This window comes from Grammomys surdaster, unplaced genomic scaffold, assembly GCF_004785775.1.
Source record: "Grammomys surdaster isolate TR1022 unplaced genomic scaffold, NIH_TR_1.0 437, whole genome shotgun sequence".
NCBI lineage: Eukaryota > Metazoa > Chordata > Mammalia > Rodentia > Muridae > Grammomys > Grammomys surdaster.
This window is the reverse complement of record NW_021604856.1, coordinates 479136-493212: the sequence shown is the minus strand read 5'-3', so window position 1 is coordinate 493212 and position 14077 is coordinate 479136. Positions and strand designations below refer to the sequence as shown.

At 41.8% G+C, this 14077-nt stretch overlaps 1 protein-coding gene across 2 annotated transcripts in view; it reads left to right on the top strand.

Annotated features, from left to right (window-relative positions):
* The window catches only part of Usp3 (ubiquitin specific peptidase 3), a 77582-nt gene that overhangs the window by 59081 nt on the left and 4424 nt on the right, over positions 1 to 14077 (top strand). For both annotated transcript variants that reach the window (XM_028781469.1, XM_028781468.1), the window contains exons 9-12: positions 949 to 1095; positions 5542 to 5648; positions 5745 to 5825; positions 13697 to 13815. In XM_028781469.1, coding sequence (XP_028637302.1) covers positions 949 to 1095; positions 5542 to 5648; positions 5745 to 5825; positions 13697 to 13815 — 454 coding nt within the window. The remainder of the gene's footprint in view (positions 1 to 948; positions 1096 to 5541; positions 5649 to 5744; positions 5826 to 13696; positions 13816 to 14077) is intronic.

Sequence of the window (14077 nt, the reverse complement as noted above, 5' to 3'; positions counted from 1 at the left end):
GCTGACTCTGTAGACCGGGCTGGTGTAGTCATGGCTGTGTTGGAGCTCACTCTGTAGACTGGGCTGGTCGTGAACTCAGAGATCTGCCTCTCAAGTGCTGAGATTGTGCATCACCACCACCACCTGGCTTCTTGTTTCTTAATTTCTTAAATTAGTTAAATTTTTTAAAATCCCTCCCTCCCTCCCTCCCTCCCTCCCTCCCTCCCTCCCTCTCTCCCTCCCTCCCTCTCTCCCTTCAGTTTGAGATGGGATCTCTCATTGAACTAGGAGCACACCAATTCATCTGGGCTGGTTGACCAGGCCTTTGCACCCTAGGGGTTCCTTGTGTGTTTTTTTTTCCTCAGCAGTGCAAGGATGACAGACATGTGGTGTTTGGTGCTGTGTCCAGCTGTTTTACATGGGTTTTGGGGGACTGCTCTCAGGTCTGCATGGTTACAAAGCAAGCATTTTATCAACTGAGCCATCTCCCTACTGGGCTCAGTTTAACTTTAATTCTTAGATGGAAGAATGAGTTTTTAAACATATATAAGTGCTATTAATTTCTTATATCTTTTAGTGTAGGCTTAAACACAGTTTTCAGGTTAGGTTAAGTTTTAAAATTTAAAGATTTAGGTCTTTTCTAGGGAGAACCTATGGGAGAGTGGGAAATTTCAGGGTCCATTTAAAAGGTGCAAATTTGTATGCTGTCTCTATGACTCTTCTAAGATTTTAGGTAAATCACATGGTACCACCCCCAGTTGTCCCTCAATTTATCTCTAAAATGGAGAGATCAGTGAAAGTCACAACAAATATTCTATGGTTTTTGAAGTTAAGAGAAATAGGTGTCAGATATGGGAGTTGTGAGGCTGGGGGTAGGGCACTAGAGCCGTGCTTGTGAGCATGGGCGGGCCCCATGGTGTTTCATGGACAGGCAGAACATCCTCACATGCTGTCTTTGTTTACTCCAAGGGGTTATCAGCAGCAGGATGCCCACGAGTTCATGCGCTACCTGTTGGATCATCTACACTTGGAACTTCAGGGTGGCTTCAATGGTGTTTCCCGCTCAGCAATTCTACAGGAAAATTCGACGCTGTCTGCAAATAACAAATGCTGCATGTAAGACTTCTTAGCTTACTTTTACTTTTAGAACCCTCAGAAATGTCTGCTGGTATTGCTGTGTGTAATTTTTTTTCTTGTCCCTTACTATGAAAACCCTTTTGTCTTATTTCCTTTGTATTAACAGTCTGAAACATATGCTGAGAAAGAAATTATTTTTGCTGAGAAAGAAATTATTATTTCAGTCTGGGTTCTAGTCATTTACTTTTTTTCTTTTTTAAACAACAGGGCCTTTTTTTTTTTTTTTTTTTTTTTTACTGTCTAGCCCTTGGCTAGCCTGGAACTCAGAGTGTGCCTGCCTCCTGAATGTTGGCACCATGCACAGCCTTTTTCTGTTGCCAGTATTGTCTACGTAGGATTCTTTAACTAGGAGAGGGATTTATAGGACACATTCCTCCAAAAAGAAAGGGGTAAGTGGCAGTGGTTGGCATTCACCCTCAAATCTTGCAGTGTCACAGAAAAGTAACTGGTATGAATTGCCAGGTTCCTACAGGATCTTTAAGATCCAGTAAGAGTACAGTGTAGAAAGGGAAGACTTAAGATCCAGTCAAACTTTTTGTCCTTCTTGCATCAATTTAAAACTAGTGTTAAATAAAAATGTATGTTTATATATTATCATGGCATATTCATATATAAAAAATACTAAACTGGCCTCTATCAAAGATAGACTTATGAAATGAGAGAGTATCATTATCTTATGATGCCATGGGCATTCCAATGGCATTGCACTGTATAATCTTCATAGGATAGTTTTTTTAGGACCAAGTTCAATATTATTGTATTTAAAGACAGTATTACTGTAATTTTAGCTGGCCAGTGGTGTTGCATGCCTTTAATCCCAGCACTCGAGAGGCAGAGGCAGGCAAATCTCTGAGCTCAAGGCCAGCCTGGTCTACAGAGTAAGTTCCAGGACAGCCAGGGAAAAACTATCATCAAATACTAAAATCAAGCTTTACTTTAATTTCCTTTGTTTCACCGGAGGAAAGGGTTTATTCAACTTACACTTCCACATTGCCATTCATCACCAAAGGAAGTCAGGACTGGAACTCAAGCAGGTCAGGAAGCAAGAGCTGATGCAGAGGCCATGGAGGGATTTTACTTACTGGCTTGCTTCCCCTGGCTTGCTCAGCTTGCTTTCTTATAGAACCCAAGACTACCAGCCCAGGGATGGCACCACCCACAATGCCCTCCCATCCTTGATCATTGAGAAAATGCCTTACAGCTGGATCTCATGGAGGCATCTCCTCAAGGGAGGCTCCTTTTTTTTCTGTGATAAGTCCAGCTTGTGTCAAGTTGACACACAAAACCAGCCAGAACAGAGGTATTTCATGATCAGGTGATATTGTTGAAAGTATTTCTTGCAGGGAGGAATTGGTGGTGATGAGATAGAAATGTAATACAGCCGGGCTGTGGTGGCGCACGCCTTTAATCCCAGCACTTGGGAGGCAGAGGCAGGCGGATTTCTGAGTTCGAGGCCAGCCTGGTCTACAGAGTGAGTTCCAGGACAGCCCGGACTATAAAGAGAAACCCTGTCTCGAAAAACCAAAAAAAAAAAAAATAAATTAAAAAAAAAGAAATGTAATACAACAGAACAGCAAGCACTTTGGAAATTATTTATGAATCTTGATGCCATACCCATCAGATGGCTGAAACTTGATTTCTTCCAGGAAGTGATTATGGGGAATGAGTTTTAATGTACTACTTTAATGAAGCAGTTTCCGTTTCAGCTAAAGGCAAGTGTGCATATGCACATTGGCATGAAAGGTCAGTTGTTGCCCTTCATGTGTTCTTTGGTTATGACACAGTATAAATGGAGACCCTGAAATGGTTATGTCCTGTAGTTCCTAATGTCCCTCTATCCTTAAAATCCATTTCTTTTGTATGCAGTGGAGAATTTGCTTGGATAGGTTTTTGTCTGCATCATGAAAGTTGCTTTAACTTCATGTGGTACAGAAAGTACTGTTCAATCTAAGAGAAACTAGTTGCTTCAGGCAAAATAGGGTTTATTTTCTGGTTCAAGTAATTGCTTATAGTCTCACAGGGCTCACATGCAAGTGTTTGTTATCACACTTCTTTTTATTATCATCATCATTATTAGTAGAGACGATCACACTATGCATTCACTGTGGTCGCTATGTAAATCAGACTTGGACTCTTGGAGATCTGCCTGCTACAGACTCCTGAGTGCTGGGATTAAAAAACTATGTGGCCTGACACTTGGCCATCATAGCACTATTAATGAGAGCAGACACTGAACCACCTGCCTCACTACCCACTGATAGTGTCCTGGTTAAATAAAGGGCTTAGTGTGAAGAACAGCTGCATGACCTGAGTCCTAAATCTGTCTCAGCGTCTGAGTCTAAATAGCAGGAATAGCAGAATATATGCAGCTATGAACTCTCACATCGCAAACAGGGATGCTCTGTTCAGAATGGAGCTCATATACAGGGCATTCAATATTCCAGGTGCCCTTTCTTGTTCCTGAGCCTGCGGATAAGATACCAGCAAGAGCCCCCAGACAGAGTTATTAATTTAACAGGCTGTCAAAAGCCAAGGACAGGTAAGATTCTGTACAGAGCCTTACCAACCTAAGACAGAAGTACATTGCTTTTGATAATACATATTCTATGATGGGTAAGGAAGGCATTCTTGTCAGAACAACCTAAGACTTGTATATAAATAAAAAAAAGTCTTGTATATAAAATAAAAAAAGGGGAAATGTGGAGAGATTTTGGGGCTGCTTGGCAGGAATCTGACATTGACCAAGGACAAGGAAATGGGCTTCAGGCAGGAATCTGACTTTAGGCTAGAACAAAGAAGTAATTTCAGGCAGGAATCTAAATATTAGGCTAGAACAAAGTAGTAGGCTTCTGGCATGAAAATGACTTTGGGCTAGGACAGCGAAGTAGGCTCAGATATTTTGGTCATCCTGATAAGCCCTTAGAAACAGTAATCATGGAAGTGTTCATGTAACTGTGTTTACTGCCTTGTTTGTTCTTTGACTATTTGTGTTTATTTTCTTGCTTGTTCCTGGACTATTTGCATCTACTGTATTGCTAGTTCTTCAACCTAGAACTGACCTTAATACTTGCATGTAATTAAAATGGTATAAAAGCAGAAAGGAGGAGGGGGATGGGATGGGGGGGTTACTGTGGGGGGGGCAGAATGGGTAAAGGGGATGACTTCTGAAATGTGAATAAATAAAATATCCAATAAAAAAAAGAAAAGCCCACAAAATATCAGAAATAACAGGCCTATGACAATGTTCAATTTCATCCATGCCTAGAGAAATGCAGGAAATTTAATTTCTCCCACTGAGTTGGCAAAACTTGAAAACCAAAACCAAAAGCTGTACACAATGGGATACGATTTATCGTTTTAAAAGAAGAAGGTCATATCATTGTAGCAACAAAATATAACAGCACTTCCAAAAGAGGGATGTGACAATGCTTTAAACTAAGGATGCATTTAGCCTTCAATTCAGTAGCCAGCCTTCCTTTGAATAGTTCAGAAGGCGTGTGCGCGTGTCCAGGTGTAAAGGAAGATGATGAAAGTGATAATCGGGGTGACACGTTCAAAGGAGGAGAATCAAGGTCAAAGGTGACATGCCCCAGTATGACTCCTGAAAGTTTCTGCCTGATGCTGTTTTAGAAGGTTTAAGAGATAAGTCTGTAAGAAGCAATGTTTGTCATCATCCTGAGTGTTTGCATCTGTCAAAGCTGATAGAAAAAGAATTCAAAATAAGATAGTATAAAAGAAAAAAAAAGATACCAGCAAGAGGAGATGTTGCTTGATTTTTTCTTTTTTTCCTCTCTTTCTTTCTTTTTAGAATTATTTATTTATTTTATGTATATGAGTGCACTGTAGCTGTCTTCAGAAGAGGACATCAGATCCCATCACAGATGGTTGTGAGCCATCATGTGGTTGCTGGGAATTGAACTCAGGACCTCTGGAAGAGCTCTTAACCACTGAGCCATCTCTCCAGCCCCAGTTGCCTTACTTTTTACTGAAAATATAATGGTGAACATTTGAACTGCTGTTGGTATAAGGATCTCCTCTCCACCAAGGTTTAGAGTCAGGTGTTCTTCCTTTTGCTTCCCATGTTCTGTTAATGGAGCATTAGGGTGGTTAAGTTTTTCTTTGTTTCATAAGGAACTATTTACAAATATGCAGCACTTTTCCTTACTCAATCTGTATTCAGTGTCTTTACTACTTTAGGTTGAGAATCAAATAGTTTGGAACATTCTGTATCCTCAGCAAGGCCTTGCATAAGTGAAAGATTAAAGTGTACGGCAGTTGCTTCTTTTTTGAGGGGTGTAGTAGGGATGACTAAGGTGTATCTGGTCCCATATACACTCATACATTAGATCTGTTTGCCCAGTGTTAATGTTTTAAGAATCAAAAGAGCATTTTACCAAGCTGTTTTCCATGTGGTGTTGTCTTTAGAAATGGAGCATCAACTGTTGTCACAGCAATATTTGGAGGAATTCTCCAGAACGAGGTCAACTGCCTCATATGTGGGACAGAGTCGAGGAAGTTTGATCCATTCCTAGGTAAGACATACTGGTCAGGGTATATGCTGCTGTGTTCTTCAGTAAACCTACAGTGAAGTCACATGCCTTTAACAACTCTGCTTCTGTCCTTTTAAGATCTCTCCTTAGATATTCCAAGTCAGTTCAGAAGCAAGCGCTCTAAGAATCAGGAAAATGGGCCGGTCTGCACCTTGCGAGGTGAGTCATGTAATGTTGAGTGTCCTCTAGAGCTCACAGTCTACCTGTGTGTGGTTCACAGCCCTGCTGCTCCTCACTCCCCAGATCCTAGTTCAGAAGGGATCTCAATTTAGGGTAAAGTACCTTAGATTTATCTTTTTTTTCTGTCTTTTTAATATTGACTTTTTTTTCTAGCCAAATGAAACAGGATTTAGTTTAAAGGAAAGAATATTTACTGGAGTTTCATCAGTTACAAGAGTAGTTTCAGAAACTAAGTGATGTAATGTCTAGGAAGCTCCCAAGACTGGCTTTTAATGGCAAGACCCTTAAAATTCTCATGCACTGTGGGAGATTTTGAATTTATTTTTTCCTTAATGAGTATTAGATAATCAAGGAAAAAGGCCTGATTGAAAGTTTATGGGGAAAGTTTCCAGATGGCTGTATGGAAGTGCCTTGTATGCCACTAGGCATACAGTGAGAAAACTGCAGCCCCAATGCCCTGAGCTGTCTGTAAACCAGGCTGTGCCCTCAACCCAACACCCGCCTCGGCCTCTCAAGTGCTGGATTCAAGACATGTGTCCCCACTCTATCTTGACAAGTGATTTTTGAGGGGTAGGGGAACTTTAGAAATCAGCATGCGGAGTCAGAAAGGCACCAGAAACTAGGACAAAGCAAATTGCAGGACTTTAACAGTCCTGCCAGTGCCTCCTCCACTGCAAGGGAAAGGGTAGGCAATAAAATGCCAGCAGTTCCATCTGCAGCAGACACAGGGCCCAACCACAGGGCTCCACAGTCCTCTAGCCTGAGATTCTTTGTGGACGGAGCTGCTTCAAGAGCCCAAGCTACTTACCAACCACTGATAGGCCACATCCACCTTAGGGATAGAATGTACCTCAGAGAGTAGAAGGCAGCTCTTCTGAGTCCCACTCATACCTGCTTGTGCCAAAACACCAGTGTTATTACTGCTGTCCCCTTGGAAAACTGAGCAAGTTAGAACTACATATCCAGAAACACAGCTAAGGTGGGCTCGTGTCCAGCATCAGTTGGATTTAGCATGTAGGAACTAGAGACGTTCTCACCTACAATTTTAACACCACAGCTACAGAATGCCCCAGTGTTACCCAGAATTGTCCTTGAGATCAGAACAATCGTTGTCCATGTCCTAGAGTTCCAGCACTGCAGACAGAGCCACATGCTCTGGTACTAGCCATGTTTGACCTGCATACACTATGGGTGAACATAGAACAAGAAACTGTATGAAGTGAGTGTTTGTGAAAGCCCCATAAATAGGACTATTCCAAAGAGTAAGGGAAGGGTGAAAGGCACAGAAAACTTCCCAAGTCTTTAGAGAAACTGGATGTCCATACATATTAGAAGCTCAGAGCATCCAAGTTCAAGAGAAAAGACTGTTAGCAACAGTGTGTTATAGTGAACATATCAGAAGTACAAAATAATTCTGAAGATGGCAAGAGAAAAGTAACTTGGAGAATATTCATTATATCTATTGTAGTTCTTACAGCAGAAACCTCATAGGCCAAGTGGAGTTAAATTATGTATTCAAACAACAGCATGGTAGCTGTTATCATGAAAAACACAGCGACATACTGAACTCACTAAAAGTGAAACATTTGCATGACAGAAAACTACCAAATTAAAAAAAGGAAGGAAGACAAAACAAAAAATACACAAAACAAACAGAAAACCACTAGAAAACTTTACCTATCAGTATTAATCTTGAATGCAAATAGCCACCCTAGAGACAGCATGCAAAATAGTCTAAAAAATTAACTCACAAAGATATCACACTGCTGTTTTAAGGAAACCACTCAAACACTTGCTCAGCTTCCAATCCTATCCATTTTGGTAAACTTCTATATAATTAGAAAGTCATGTCTGCACTGTGAAGGAAATAAAATTAAAAAAAAAAACCTACAAACCATGACACAGTCGAAATGTGTATTGGGGGGTGACTTGTAACCTCCTTATGACTATATGTCTTTTTGTCTACTTTGCAATGCAGAATTTTAGAGTTCTATCCTTGCTGCCTACAGGTTATGCCCTTCACTGGTAAAGATGCACCTAGATCCAAAGGAAAAGGTTGGAAAAAAGACACAAGTCCATTATGTATTAAGAAATGGCTCAATTCAGAAGATTTAACAGTTATATATATACCTCATATGGAACCACCCAAAGATAAAACACATATTTCTGTATCCTAGAGCATCCTATACAATTAGAGCATGTTGAATTTTATTTATTATGTAGCGATGGAAATGCATGATTAGCCTGTAAGTCTGTTACATGCTTCATGTCTACTGCAGAGCTGAACCTGGACATTGTCCTAGGATAGCCTTTGGAATATTTACTAGAGGCTTGACTCTTGTGCTCTAATCAGGCCCTCTCCTTTCAAATGGAGTTGTATGTTTATGCCCTGGAGAACTCACTGGGTGAAGTCTTGCCCTCAGGTTACCAAGTCTCTTGTTCTCACAGAAAGTATAAACATTTCTTGTATTACAGTTGTGTATGTAGAGATCAGAGGACAGCTTGGAGGAGTCTGTTCTCCTTCCGCTTCTTGGGTCCTAGAGATCAGATTTGGCAGCAGATGCCTTTACCCACTAAGCCGTGTGTCTCACTGGCTCTAGATTGTAAGATTTATCTTTAACAGCGCTAATCTTTGTAACAACATAGATTTATTCAAGCTGCTTCATCCAGTTTCAACTGCTCACACCTCCCTTCAAAGCTACATATATTCTTAATGTTTTCTCTAATTCTGTGTAAATCTGGAAAAAGCAGTGAGCTATAATCATGACACAGTCTGTGTATTATACTGTCTAAAATTTTCTCCATCATATCAACTAGTTCATAACATAACTCATGTTTACTCAGGGTAGCAGGACACAGACAGATACTGCAGACTGTAGCCTGTATGCCAATTCCCAATGGAGTCCTTCAACCCTCAGGGGTTCACTCTACTGTCTGCATTTCTGTCGGGATTCTGATCCTTTTATCCTCCTGCCAGAAAGGCTTTTCAACTCTGTTGACAGAATTCTAGGACATCTCTACCTTGTTGCTCCAAACCTTTGTATATTCTTTCTGCAACCAGTTCTAAAGGCCCACAGATCATAAAGTCAGATTTATGACAACACAGATTCCATTTATTGATACCACCTCTCTGTGTTACTTTTCAAACCCAGGAGAAGGCAGAGATAGCAACATAGAGGAGAAAGGGTTTAGTTTGGCTCACAGTGTAAGAGGTCACAGTCCATCATGATAGGCAGGGCACGGAAGCAGGGTTCTCTCTATGGTGGTGGGAGCTTGTGGTATAACTTCACATCTTACAGACTGGGAAGCACAGAGCTCACAGCAGATCCAAGTCTCGGGTATCACCAGCAAGGCTTATTCCTTAGTGGCCCACTTCCTTCAGCCAGGCTTCACAAAATACTGTAAAACTGTTTATGAGTAAATATATATGTATATAAAAGACTAGTTATGAAATTTAGGTAAGATAAAAAAGTGTGTGCCTTTATTTTTCATGGGTGGAGCTATATTGAACCCAGGTTCACCCAGGAGCTTGCATATAGCTAGGCAGGCACACCACTGAGCTGTGTGCAAAGCTTTTGGTATCTTTTATTTGAGGACAGGGTCTTTTTAAGTACCCACTTCCGTCTGTAAGCTCACTCCATAGGCAAGAAGACTTAGGCTTGTAATCCTCCTGCCTTAGAGCCTGCACTGTTAGGCACAATTCATGTGCATTGCAGTTCTTAAGAACTTTTCTAATGAAAGTGTGATCCAGGAAGAACTGTAACTGTTACTTTTTTCTGACTTTTAAACATTTATAATTATATAATTTTTTTAAAAGGTTTATTTATTTTATGTATGTGAGTACGCTGTAGCTGTCTTCAGACACACCAGAAGAGGGCACCGGATCTCATTACAGATGGTTGGGAGCCACCATGTGGTTGCTGGGAATTGAACTCAGGACCTTTGGAAGAGCAGTCAGTGCTCTTAACCTCTGAGCCATCTCTCCAGCCCCTATATAATTTTTAAAGGCAATAAAATATTTCTTTCCCAACTACAGGTTCACTAAGTTAGTCTTTGTAGAGTTCAAAAGATGATCTAATGACTAAAACACACCGGTTTCACTTCCTTCTTTCTATAGAGATGCTATTTGAGCCGTTTCTTTCATGTGGAAGACTGCCAGCTGTGAAATAGAGGCCCTCAAATGTGAGAGTCTCGAGTTTCAAAAAGTGGTGTTATTTCTCCCTAGAAATGCAATACTGTACTGTCAGCACACCCTTCCCACACCCTCAGCGATAGATGAGCAGAGATCAGGGAAGCCTTGGCAAGGTGAGGGCACTGATAGAGTGTTCCTCAGCCATGCGGTTTGCTTTCAGATATGCGCTTCTACAGAAGAACACACCAGTACATTCTGGACCACTCTGACAGTGCTCGCTTCTGTGGACATTAAAGATATGCTGCCTCTGGGGAGGCAGTCTTCTTAAATAAAAACATATATATGTTTAAAAACGGCCTTCCTTAGTATAGGAAAGCATATTTATTTTAGCTGGCAAGGTAGTTTAGCTGGCAAAGCACGAGGCTATAAAGTTCTTGCTTCTGAGGTAGAAATCAGAACTCAAGTAAAAATGCCAGGCATGCCTGTGATCTCTACACTGGGGAGGAAAACAGAGGAGGGTCTCTAGAACTTGGTGGCCAGTCAGTCTGGCTAGTGAGCTCCAGGCCAATGAGTAAACTTTCTCCAAGGAGGTGGGTGACGTGCCCGAGAGTGACATTTCAGGTGGTACTCTTGCCTCTGTGTGCATACATAGGAGTTCTCACACACACACCTTTTTTTTTGTGTGTGTGTGTGTGTGTGTGTGTTTTTTTTTTTTTTTTTTTAGAAACCTGGTAAGTCTAGAATTTGGGGAAAACTGGCCAAACAACAAAAACCGCAGAAGAACTCAAGCATCCTTTAGCCTATCACGGGATTTTACCATGGTTAAAGATTTGGCTATTTAACCCGGTGACTTGAAAATGGCTTACAGATTAGATGTGATAAGTATACAGCCGCACACCTAGCATTTAAGTGGAGGCAGGGAAATCATCCTGAATTCTGCCCCAGCCTGGGTTACACAGTGAGACCCTGTCTCAATAAAGCAAAACAAAACAACCTAAAACAAAAGGCTGGAATTATGAGATGGGCATATTGGGCTGGTTTTCTGTGTTTGCCATGAGATAAAGTATTGGGGTTCCTGGAAAACTAAGGAAAGGGATTTGGAAACCCCAGAGTGGAGGCTGCTGTGGTGGGCAGATCTCCCCAAACCCAGCCAGGTCCTTCTGTTTTCCCTTTACTTAGCTTCCCGGGAGGTGGGGGGGCTCCCTTGGAGCACTCTGACCTGACACAACTGTGATAATATGCCGATCACATCTGATGTGAAGCTCCTGAGCCAGCTGACCAGGAAGGAGATGGAGAGGCACTGAGTAGAGCTCTTAGAGCAGTTAGAGGCACCCAACTTAAAACCAAGGCTAGCACCTACCCACCACTCACGGTCACCACTGTACCTACCCTGTTCATACCTTCTAGTGCACTTTGGTTTTTCCTCTGGCCTCATCTTGATCTTGCTTATAATTTAGGTGAGGAAAAAAATGCTGGATAGTCACTGTGTAAGCATCTCAAGATGACAAGAACGGGAAGGAGACACTGGGAGACAGTGTAGAGAACAGGGCAAGCAGCCCTGAGGAGCACTTACACTTGGTTTTCCTAAGCGAACAGGAATCTGGCAGGGTGCTGGTGTGCTGGTATATAGACCTGCTTTGCCATTGCTTATGAAGTGTGGCGCCTCATCCTGCCCACATGGCTGATGAGGTGTGCTCACCATGGATATGGTAGATGGGAGACCAGCTAGTATTCTCTGCTAGTATGTGTTTCCGTTTCAAAAGTTGCAATTGAGTTGGTCTGAAATGTTGATATATCCACTCTTTAAATCTCAGTACCTACCTCTACAGCAGTTCTCAGCCTGTGGGTTGAGATCCCTTTGGGCCTTAGGGGCCGCCTAAGCCCATTGGAAAACATAGATATTTACATTAAAATTCTCAATATTAACAAATTAACAATTCTAAGGTAGTAAAGAAAATAATTTTATGGTTGGGGGGCAGCACAACATGAGGAACCATATTAAAGGGTTACAGCATTAGGAAGGTTGAGAACCACTGGTCTGAGACATCAAGTTCCTGAAAGCAACAATCTCCATTACCTAAAGAGACTGCCAGTGCCATCTACTGACTTTAGTCACCTCTCTGAATAACAGTGCTTCCCATGCTGGACTAATCCGCCCTGGGGGAGTGTTTTCATGTTTGTTTTCAATACTTTACAGTTTTCATCTACAAGTCTTTGCTGCTGTAACATGTTCCTATGTGTTTTATGTTTTTATGCTACTGCAAATAGAATTGTCTTGTGTTCTTTACAGCTGGTGTGTTGTTAGTGTATGGAAGTGCACTCGTGTTTGTGAGTGACTTGGCATCTTGTCTTTTCAATTCTAACAGTATCTTTTGCATACCATGTATTTTGTAAGTGCTTTCCTGGGCCCTGCCTTCGGTATTGCCGCCACTGCCATATAAATACCCATCTGAACTGTTTCTATGCTATCTTTGAATCAGAGTTCATGTTTTGTAATGACATCTTTGACCTGAGTTGTTTTCTGAGAGGTGCAGTGCCATCTGGACATTTATGGCTCATGGCTATCTCCATGTATCAGTACTGCTGTCCCCAGAGCTTTTCTGCTTTGCTCCTTGTCAAGTGTGAACTACTTATGGGCACTCTTTCTATTTCTGATGATTCCTCACCATTTTGTTGACTAGTTTTATAGGGCAGTTGGGTGGGGTCAGCTTTCCTCTTGCTGATGTGCTGGATGCTGTGAGCCAGCAGTGCAGCTTCTCACAAGACCCCTTTCTGAAATCTGTTGGAACTGCACTGACTCTCACATCTCAGAAGAAAGTGATGTCCTGCTAATGTTGTCTTTCTGACCATGTACTTTAACTTCTTTATTAGACTCGTAGGAGACTAACACAGCAGCCAGGGGCCACAATCAGGAAGACGCTGAGGAAGTGAATACCCTGGATCTGGGGAGACATCTGCACGGGGTTCACTCCGTGGCTCCACCAGACATGGTGTAGACTCAGGTGTCAAGTATTAGAGTCAGTTTCTTGTTTTGAGAGTTGGGTACAGAGATACTGTATTTTTCCACACAGGATACGTATCTTTCCTAGACAGATTCTAAGTTACAAACTGTAGTAAGAGTTCAGAAACATTTCTTGTACAAGTCCAGTGAGCACAGAGGCCTGTCATCTTCTCTTGCAGTTTAAAAGCAGCCAGACCATGTATGAACGGAGCATCATCTACAGAGCCAGGCAGCTGGCCAGTTTACTAACCCCCAGATTAATCAATTAAAAATTTTAAAAGAAATATAGTAGCTCTACCTTATCTAGGGGGCTTGAAATAGACAGTCTGGACAAAGGATTTAGATTAGCTGTCTATACCCTGTGCTCATTTTAAAATAAGACTGAAATGTTTGATCTAAATTTGGCTTTGTATATGCTTGGGTCACACATTGAGAGTGAGTAGCTGTTGAGATGTTGATTTAATCAGGACCCATCTTTATTTGCATCTACATGGGAAGTGGAAGAGCTAGGTGTTTTCAACAGGTCCTTCTTCTCAGCAAACATTTCTGGTCTTCAGCTTGCTCAGAGGGTCGTTGACTTTTTGAAAGTTACAAAGCTGAAAAAACACAAGCTTGAAACCTGGGTCATTTTACTTCAAAGAAGTCTCTTTCCCCACAGTGCACTGCCCTATAAAAGCCACCTCGCTATAATGTTGTCCAACCCCAATCTCTTCCCAGATTGTCTTCGTAGCTTCACTGACCTGGAGGAACTTGATGAGACGGAGTTGTATATGTGCCACAAGTGCAAAAAGAAACAGAAGTCCACAAAAAAGTTCTGGATTCAAAAACTTCCCAAGGTCAGAGATGCGTTTCAGTTAGGGTCCATTTTCAGGAAAACTATGTGAGCAGTTCTGGATTGGTCTGTAAGGTTTGCCGTTCAGAGCTGAAACCTCTTATAATTTATAAGGTACCCAGGAAGAGAGCAGTGTCAGCATCAGAGGGAAAGCTGGGACACCTAATACACTGAGCCTGGAGCGCTGGGCTGGGACACCTAATACACTGAGCCTGGAGCGCTGGGCTGGGACACCTAATACACTGAGCCTGGAGGGCTGGGCTGGG